This window comes from Sinocyclocheilus rhinocerous, unplaced genomic scaffold, assembly GCF_001515625.1.
Source record: "Sinocyclocheilus rhinocerous isolate Xijiao unplaced genomic scaffold, SAMN03320098_v1.1 scaffold1294, whole genome shotgun sequence".
Classification (NCBI taxonomy): Eukaryota; Metazoa; Chordata; class Actinopteri; order Cypriniformes; family Cyprinidae; genus Sinocyclocheilus; species Sinocyclocheilus rhinocerous.
The window spans coordinates 897,917-907,897 of NW_015656157.1; the positions used below are offsets into that span (position 1 = coordinate 897,917).

Sequence of the window (9,981 nt, forward strand, 5' to 3'; positions counted from 1 at the left end):
TACAAATTCAGGTTTTCGTCACCTCCGTCAGATGTGTCAACTCCGTCAGTTGAATATTTTGATAATATTTCATTATGATATTTTATATTTGTTGTGGAATTATTGGTCACGTGAAAGTGTAATCTGTCTGCTAACACGAGAATGTGTTTTGAAATGTTAAAAACATCTTGAATGCTGTTAAAGATAAAGTTGAAATTATATTACACAGTTCAAGGTAAAAAAGCACATTTTGTTAAAAAAAGAGAAAAGTTGGGAGGTTGTATCAAAGCATAGCTCAGTAGCTTAGTACATATAAGATACATAAATGTAGTTTCATTTGTCTGAGTATAAGGTTCTATTTTTTCAATTTTGCACCCTGTTTTGTCCCACTTCTCAAGAATGACTGACCTCACAAAAAAGTCACTTTCAAACCAAGCAGCTTTCTGTTGGTCAATGCAGTGAATTTGCATGACCAATTTGAACTATGCAAAATCTTTGTGAGGAAATCTTTCATGCTGGAAATTCCCGATCGCGTGGATTCCTACGAATAACTAGATTTTGCCTTAAATTTATTGAACACCAGTAAATGTCACTGCATTCAATGCCTATATTGACATCAAATACTACAGCAGAATTAATGACTATTTTCAAACAGGTTTCCCGAATGCTTTCCCCCTTCTACCATTGGTCACAAAAACAGATAATCCCACCCCAAACTTTTGTTAAAGGGGTCATATGATGCGATTTCAAGTTTTCCTTTCTCTTTGGAGTGTTACAATAGATAAGATCCCTGAAGTTGCAAAGACTAAAGTCTCAAAACCAAAGAGATATTCTTTATCAAAGTTAAGACTCTGCCACGCCCCCCTAAAACGGCTCGTTCTAACACGCCCCCACATATCTACCTCACTATGTGGAAATATTAGCATAATGCCTCCCAAATGTGCACGCAAAGAAAGAAGGCATGGTTTCAGTAACAGCAGTTAGTGTTGAATCAGAGAGGAGTCAGCAGTGTGGACCGTGGATTGCAAACACATAACAGCTTCATCACTGTGTCTGTCACGCGACTCTATTCCCCTTTTGGGCTTGAACTGATGGTAAAACTGACATTATTTACTGTCTTAACATTTATTTTGAAAGATGAAGCTCGCGATTATGGTAAGGGGCGTTACATTTCCGACGAGTGCTTGCGGTGTTCGGCCAATCACAATGCACTGGGTCAGCTGGCCAATCAGAGCAGACTGCGCTTGTCGGAAGGAGGGACTTTGTAGAAAACTAAGCGTTTGAGAGAGGCGGGGCATAGAGGACCTACAATAATGTACAGTATTTGAAAAATAATGTGTTTTTTGAACATTAAAGCATGTCAACATATTCTGTTACACCAAATACACCAAATAATGATCTTTAAAAAAAGCATCATATGACCCCTTTAAATGTTTAATGTTTAGAGGGTTAGCATTTAGCTGCTATAGCACTCACCGCTAGAAACAGCATGCAGTACATCCCAAAGGAGGAGTGGCCTGAGTAGAAGGACAACCTACAACACACAAATCACACAGTTTCAAAAGAAATTCACTGAAATCAAGCCATTAAAAAGATTTATGATAAGCAGCACACCGGGCTTCAGTTACATCACGTGGGTCGCCAGTGCAGTTGATCGAGGCCACGTATCCTTTGCAGACTTTGGGAGCACATACTGTTAAGAAATGTGGGCGTGGTCGCCCAATGGTGTACTTGGCCAAGTCCGTCAATGATTGGCTGACGGCTCCCCCAAACAGGAAGGCACCCATCACCTTATATATGGCTGACACATATTGATTAAAGGTCGAGTTGGAGTGAATTTTTCTGCTGTACACCAGATATGCTTCAGCCGATGATGTCTAGAGGAACAGAAGAAAATATGCATTTCTGTAGCTTGCAACAAAGATTAAAACAGTTAAGTTAGTTGTAAATATGTCAAACAATTCCATGAGCACATAACGCTGTGTTGTTGTGCATAATAAAACCCTCTGCTGTGCAGAGTCATGAACGGACACTTTATTGAGAATCAGCGCGTGACTCATGGGATAAGATCATGGAAGGGATGATGGAGATCAATGAATGAGGGACTCACGATGATGATAGTGCAGGTGATGGTGACTACAGCCAGTGTCACGTGGGTGATTGTGTCTGGTTTTACAGGGTAACTAATGCTCTCGTCCTGGCAGTAGATGCCTCGCTCATATGGCTGGGACACAATATTCATTATCACAAAGGGCAGAGAAGCTACAGGAAAGAGAAGATGAGACAATAGATAAACAAATAAATAAATAAAGCAATTTAAAGCGATAATGCTTATTAAATGAGAAGTTATTGTCTTATGTGGAGAATATACAGGGTGAATATCCTGAAGACTGGCTAGGTCATATTTTAAATAAAATAAGATAAAATTTACATGACAAGTAAGCATTTTTTTTCAAACATTTCTAATTACCTTAATTTCAAAACAACAAATAATTGGCTAACTATTTATAATTAGCGTAGCTGTATGTGAATGTAAACAGTCTGCAAAGTTGTAAAGCTGAAAGTGCATCATAAATAAAGTTATTGCCTCTCAAAAGAAAGAATTGACTCTGAAGCGCTAAAACGAGTCGTTTAAAATTCGAATCCCATTTCCGTGAAATTCACGTCCCGAGTTACCATATTTGCCTGTTTTGCATGGACATCCCGCAAAAACTTGAACCCCCCCCCTCTCAAACGCTGTAGCGCGTTTGTGTGGATAACATAGCAGTGCTCTGCGCTGTGAAAGTAAATTCAGTTTATTTTCACTTCCAAAGGATGAGACTTTTGGAAGAAAATTAAAGAGTTTTTTGACCTTGCATGGTTTTAATAGTGCCCACTGTGACATTACTCTCATAACAAGCACATTTTCCATCCATTTAATTATGAATTTACATATGCTATATATACACTACCGGTCAAAAGTATGGGTTCAGTAAGACTTGTAATGTTTTTTAAAGAAGTCTCATGCTCATCAAGGCTGCATTTATTTAATCAAAAATACAGAAAAAAACTGTAATCTTGCAAAATGTTATTACAATATAAAATAATGGGTTCTATTTTAATATCCTTTAAAATATAATTTATTTCTGTGATGCAAAGCTGACTTTCCATCAGCCATTACTCCAGTATAAAGTGTCACATGATCCTTAAGAAATCATTCTAATATGCTGATTTATTATTAGAATTATCAATGTTGGCAACAGTTGTGCTGCCAAATATTTTTTTTGAAACTGCGATACTTTTTGTAAATAATGCGATAGCATTTATTCACAATATAAATCTTTGCTATCATTTCTTAACAATTTAACACATCCTTACTGAATAAAAGTTTTAATTTCTTTCAAAAAAAGAAAGAAAAAAAAATTTACTGACACCAAACCTTTGAACTGTAGTGTATATTGTTAGAAAATATTTCTATTTTAAATAAATGCTCTTCTTTTTAACTTTTTATTCATCAAAGAATCCTGAAAAAAAAGTATCACAGGTTCCAAAAAAATATTAAGCAGCACAACAGTTTCCAGCACTGATAATAAATCAGCATATTAGAATGATTTCTGAAAGATCATGTGATACTGAAGACTGGAGTAATGATGCTGAAAATTCAGCTCTGCATCACAGGAATAAATTAGATTTGAATGTATATTAAAATAGAAAAACGTCATTTTACATCATAATAATATTTCACAATATTAAATTTTTTCCTGTATTTTTGATCAAATAAATGCAGCCTTGATGAGCATAAGAAACTCCTGTAAAAAACATAAAAAATCGTTCCGATCCCAAACTTTTGACCAGTAGTGAGTGTATATGTATATATGTGTGTGTGTGTGTGTGTGTGTGTGTGTGTATGTATAAAGCAAATAAATAAATAAAACTGGAGCAGTTCTTTATGCATCTTAGATGATTTCATGAAATGCAGCACAGCTTTTCAATTTTTATTTTTTTTAATAAATCGCAGAACAACATCTGAATTCTGCCATGGAAGCAGTGACTATTTATAGTACCTCTTTTTTCCAAAGAGTCACATGGAATTTTATCCCACAGTTATGAGGAAGTCACCTGACCACGCTGTCTTAACCCAAAACACGTTGTGAGCCATATCATAAACATGACCGTATACACATCCACAGCCCAGACATCCTTTCCACAATGCCTTGGTCGAACTGATGTGGCTGGAGATGCACATGTCTGAATGTAGCCACAGCGTGATCTTTTAATGAATGGAAAATGCCCTTGGGACATTCAGAAATGTTACAAAATCACTTGGCAACCATGTGATCCTGAGCCACAGCAACTGAAGAGAACAGTAAGAGCAATGCTACTTCCTGTAAATCCATTTTCTGTTGATAAAGTGGGTGTATAAAAGCATAGTGTTGTAGTAAGTTTGCGTATCTTTACTGCCAGAAAATGAATGGGATCTATAGCATTTGTAGATATTTTAGGTATGCTATGAATGCCAAGGACCTGTAGAGATATCAGAAAGATGCTACACCAGCAGGAAAACATGCAGTTCAAAATGTTCAATTTGATTCTGGATAATCTGGTTGACTCAGTATGTCTAAATATTGATGTCCAGCACACAAATCCAGAACCACTCCAGTGCCATTTATACCACTGCGGTATTACAATGCACAAAAGGATCTGAGAGACAGACAGTCAGGTCTGTCACAAATTTAACTCTGGGCTCAATATGAAGGAGCTGCTTTCACCCAGGCAGTTTTCATATTTTAAAAAATTTCTTCAATATTATTCTACAAGGGTCTTTAAAAATACACAAGTTTTTAATCTGTACATAAAGAGCTAATTAATAATCACATAATATACTACTAAAAAACATTTCTAATGCCGGGTTCAGACTACACTATATTTTTGTTGGTCATGATAGTCACTGTGTCAGATTACACGATTTTGACTCCTAAAATCTTGTCATGTCGTGGACAAGAAACATGTCAGACTACACGTTGCTTCCCGATCATTCATCGTGTGCCGTCTTTAATGACGCGCGTGATGTCATCGAGAAGGCGGAACTAGCGACTGACTTCCGAAAACAAGCCTACGTCAAGCAAATCGTGGCAAAATCGGGCTAAAATCATGTAGCCTGAACCGGGCATAAAGCTCCATTCATACAAGATTGTGGCTCAAACTTGCACCTTACAAAATAACACAAAAACAACACAAATGTTTTATTTTCTTCAAAACAAAACATTTTTAAAGTGTTTACAAGGATGTTTTGTCTTCTTTTGTTTTAAAACAACAATTTGTAGATGTTTTTTTTTTTTTTAAATATGATCTGTTGATTAAAACTGAATTTTTCTGAATTTCATAACCAATGCATAAGCAGCAGACTAACTGAGGAATGAAATCATGCAGAACACTGAGGGAAACGCACAAGAAAATTAGTTTACCGTTTTTCAAACTCATCTTTTGTTGTTAGTTTATAGGGGGAGAGAGAAAAATAGTTGATTTACCAATCACTTTAATTTAATTTAATTAAAAAGTTTTGGCGCTAGAGATTTAGAAACTTAAATCATTGAAAAATAAGTTGAAATGCAATGGTGCAACATATCCAAAACAAGTCATTTTGAGTTCCAGTGTATTCTAAATAGTAAATATGTAGCTTCATGTTGTCATGACAACAGACAAAGCGTAATAGAATCATAGAGGCACTTAAGAACAAATAAATGTGTCTTTGTATTCCCAAAAACAAAGAACAACGGTGTTTGAAATGACACTGTATTTCAATACACTGTGGTCTGAAAAGTGCCAATACACACACACACTCAAAACAATGCGCTGACAAACCTTGAAGCTGACATCCACAGGGGCGCACTATTAAAACCATACCGCTCATGTAACTCTGGCCCCCAAAAAGTAATTATTATTAAGTTGTATGTAATTGAACAGACGATTTTGAATGTTGGAGTAATGATTCACAATTAGGTCAAAAATCCAGATTAAAATGTATCCTCAGGTCAAAGTAAAACCTCTAACTACTATTAAATTAGACTCAGGCCTCTAAAACTAGCCTATTTGTAGTTTATTCATCTTTATTATTCTGCAAGGGCCATTTTTAAGGTATACAAATGACAGGCTTATAATATGTATGTAAAAAATAAAGAGCTAACTGAGTTTAAGAAAATAGTCCAACTTTTTATAGAGCACCTTTCATACAAGACTGTAGCTCACATTTCTTGCACTTTACAAAACAAAACTAAAAAACTTTTGAAAAATTCTTGAACAATGTTTTGTTTTGCCCTGTACAAAAGTTTTTTTTTCTAAAAAAAAAATAATGCAAATTTACATGTTTATTTACAAACATGTATTTTTGTTATGCACTTTACACAACAAATGTTTTTTTTTTCATTTGTTTTGCATCTTACAAAACAAAAAGGTTTTCTTCAAAACATATTTACAATTATATGTTTTGTTTTATTTTGTTGTTAAAAGAAAACAAAAATTGGTACATCACCTTAAATCGTTCACTAACTAGTTTTCTCAAAATAATATGATCCACTTGCTGAAAATTGTTTACTGAATGGAAACTTGTATTTTTGTTTCCATTAAGGAGATTAATTCTTTATGAACAATGCAAGAAAAAGAAACTTTCCCTCAGGCCTCATAGACCATCCTGTTGAGGGAGACCCCAAAACACTGGCTACAGTTTTAGCACTCCATTGAGATTCAGACACTTTAAAGGTTCTGGAGCTGAGCTTGGATGGCCTTTTCTGTATGTTTGCCAGCTGAATACACTCCAAACAAATCAAAATAAATGCCCAATAAAACAGAGTTTCATTTTTACCTTTTCCTCTCAAAACTTTTCAACTGTTGAGACACGTTATTAGGAAACAAAAAGACAGGTAAGGCTGCAAAAACAGTTTTTGCTACAGGCACATTTTAATGGTGAATAGAAAACTAAAAACAAATTCACCCAAAGGAGTACTTTTTATTTCAAACTGTCATTGACTAATGACAAACTCCTAGAAACATTGAGAACTGAGTCTAAAATCTGTAATCTTTACATTTAAAAAGGCTGAGCTGTATAATCTGGTACTCAGTGAAATTCATCAGTATTACTCCTGAAATATTTTCCAGACTGTGCATCCAGGGAATTAAGTCAGTGTAAGGTACATTAAACGGGGTCATCGTGGAAGAGCTTCAAACGGTTTAAGTTCAAAGCCTCAGTTGGAAGGTGTAAGCTCGGCATTCGTTTAATTACGCAACGAAAGAGGACTGCAGGGAGAGATGTGGTGCATAGAAGTGAGAGGGCGAGATGTGCTTGAAGAAAGTTGTGCTTGACACCCAACTCATTGGGGCTGCGCTTATGGAAAAATGAACCTCGTCACAAGTTGCCAGCCGTCACCCTTCAACCATTCCCTGAAACAAATGAGTTCCATTTGAAGGTACAGGAAGTTAAATTTCCTGTAAAACATTAAGGGACCCCATTTTGGTACGAGATCTTTTTATGATTTTTTTCTTCCTCGTGCTATGTGAGTAAAAGCAATGGACTGTCCCTCTTAACTAAAAATAAAAATTCTGTCATCATTTGCTTACAATCAGATAGTTTTTCCTTGAAATAAGTGGTTTAAGAATTTTTACACTTCTCTCTTACATGCAATGAAAGTGGATGGGGTCCAAATTAAAGTAGTTCATACAACTTGAACTCTATATTCCAAGTATTCCTAAGTCATATGATTAGCACTGTCACGATTCCTCGATTAAATTAGAGTACTCAATTATTAAAAAAATCCTCGATTGCATTTTGCACGTTGATTAACTCGCAAAATACCGCAAGTGGCGTATTTCACGGACAAGAATCTATGAAAAGCATTATTACACAGTGTCTAAGGCTGCACAAAATATTAAAACCCTTTAAAAATCATAAAGCATAGTGCTATTGTGAATTCATAAAAACTGCGATTCGATTAAATATATGCGCTGTGGGTTTAATATGCGCTTTATTTCTATGCGTGTAGGTTATGTGCATCTCAGAGTGGCTCCGGTCACAGTAAATGCTGCTCCACACAAACAGTTATCATTTACATGCGCAGACCATCTCAAACTCCATCTTTGCAGATGCTGTCCACTTATAACGTTCATCTGGGAACAATGTGCACCATTCTATCAGTTTCATAAGGTAAATCATTTATAAACATACGCCAACACAATACATCATTATCTTTCTAAATATGCTAACTCTTCATCGCAATTTCAAAATAAAATGTTAAACCCTTGCTCTGAGTTTGCATGTTTTGATGTCCGCATGTTCTTGTTCAAGAAATGACAGTATCTGTAGCATATCTATCACAAAGAAGTGGCCAAATATTAAAGATTAAGTGGACATTTGAATTAAATGTTGTTTATTCAATATTAAACAAGGATTAGATTGCGCTGTAAAGTCTAAAAATCGTCAGGCCATTGGTGCCCTCTGCAGGTATTTGATATATAAAACAATGTACATAACTCATGATTATTTTGTTTTATTACATTATGTATTTTAACTGTTTTGTTCAATAAAACCATATTACTTGCTGTTGATATTTTATGGGAACCAATTATTATTGCCTCATTGCTATTCTATATGTATTTTAAGTCATTTTAAAGTCTATTGTTTGCTTGGGTCTATTTTTATTACCACAAAAATTATCTGATTACTCGATTAATCGTCAGAATAATCAACCGATTACTGGATGACCAAAATAATCATTAGTTACAGCCCTAAACATAATAGTTTTGTGTGAGGAATAGCCTGAAATTTAAGTCATTATTCATTGTAAATGTTGCTTGTCAAAAGTGTTATTTTACTATTATTTTAGTTTCATTTAAAATGTAATGTGTAAAATTGTAATGTGCTTGTCATTAGGGGCCAGGCACCTATTGTAATAGTTGGCGTTCTTCTTATTATTCTTCCGCTCTGGAAGTCTATGGCAGCCCATAGAACTTGTGGGAAGGTTATGAAAAATTAAAATTCTGCGGGTCAAGAATTTTTTTTCGCAATTTTTAATAGTTCGTAAAACCTACTTGTTCGAACTCGCCCTACACGGTTTGTCTGATTTTCACCTAAATTGGCTCAGATCATCTTCAGACCATGCGTTCAAAAAGTTATGGAATTCAAGTTGATTAATCAAACCGTTCTCAAATAATTCGCGAACGGAACGAATTCAAAGAAAAGCATGCAAAAATGAATATGAGGCTATATCTCCGCAACGCTTTAGCGTAAACTAGATGAGTGTTATAATAACCATGACCTGAGGCAACCGGCACAGTTTCGGCACAGCACCACCTAGTGGTCGGGAGATATGAAAAAATGGCTATTTTTGCTTATAACTTCTGAATGGTTTGGCCACAAATCACAAAACTGGTCTCTTTAGATTCGGTGCAGCATGCCGAGACGAACCATACCCAATGTTCCCATGTCAGACATTTTGGGTGTCAGACATTTTGAATTTTGTTGTAAAATGCTATATTTTACGAATGCATTGGCAAATCGTTACGAAACTCGATATGTGTCTTCGGCACCATGCCATGATGGTACTCAAAGTTTTGCTAATAACTTTTGCTTAAATCAGCTGTGCCACGCAGATACGCTGTTTACATCGTTTATGCTTCAGCCCTCTACGAACACCTTGGCAATTGAATCGCCATTGGCTGCGCTTTGATTTGAACGAAAACAACGTATCTGCGTGACGCAGCTGACACAAAACAGCATATGCAATTTACGTTCAGTGGATACTCTCCAAAATGGCGGTACGGTTGAACCCCTGATGTCACATGGATTATTTTACCGTTGTCCTTGCTATGTTTCTGGGCCGGGCCTTGATCGTGTAAGGACCCTTGCTGTCTATGGGAGGGTCAGAGAGCTGTCAGATTCCATCAAAAATATCTTAATTTGTGTTCCGAAGATGAACGGAGGTCTTATGGGTTTGGAACAACATGAGGGGGAGTAATTAATGACAGAATTTTAAT

At 35.8% G+C, this 9,981-nt stretch overlaps 1 protein-coding gene across 1 annotated transcript in view; it reads right to left on the bottom strand.

The window, feature by feature from the left end:
• Positions 1–9,981, bottom strand: part of LOC107719563 (phospholipid phosphatase 2-like) — a 20,319-nt gene that overhangs the window by 2,690 nt on the left and 7,648 nt on the right. Inside the window, exons 2-4 of the mRNA XM_016527008.1 lie at positions 2,090–2,241; positions 1,594–1,856; positions 1,456–1,513 (exon numbers count right to left, since the gene is read on the bottom strand). Of these exons, the coding sequence (XP_016382494.1) occupies positions 1,456–1,513; positions 1,594–1,856; positions 2,090–2,241 (473 nt within the window). The remainder of the gene's footprint in view (positions 1–1,455; positions 1,514–1,593; positions 1,857–2,089; positions 2,242–9,981) is intronic.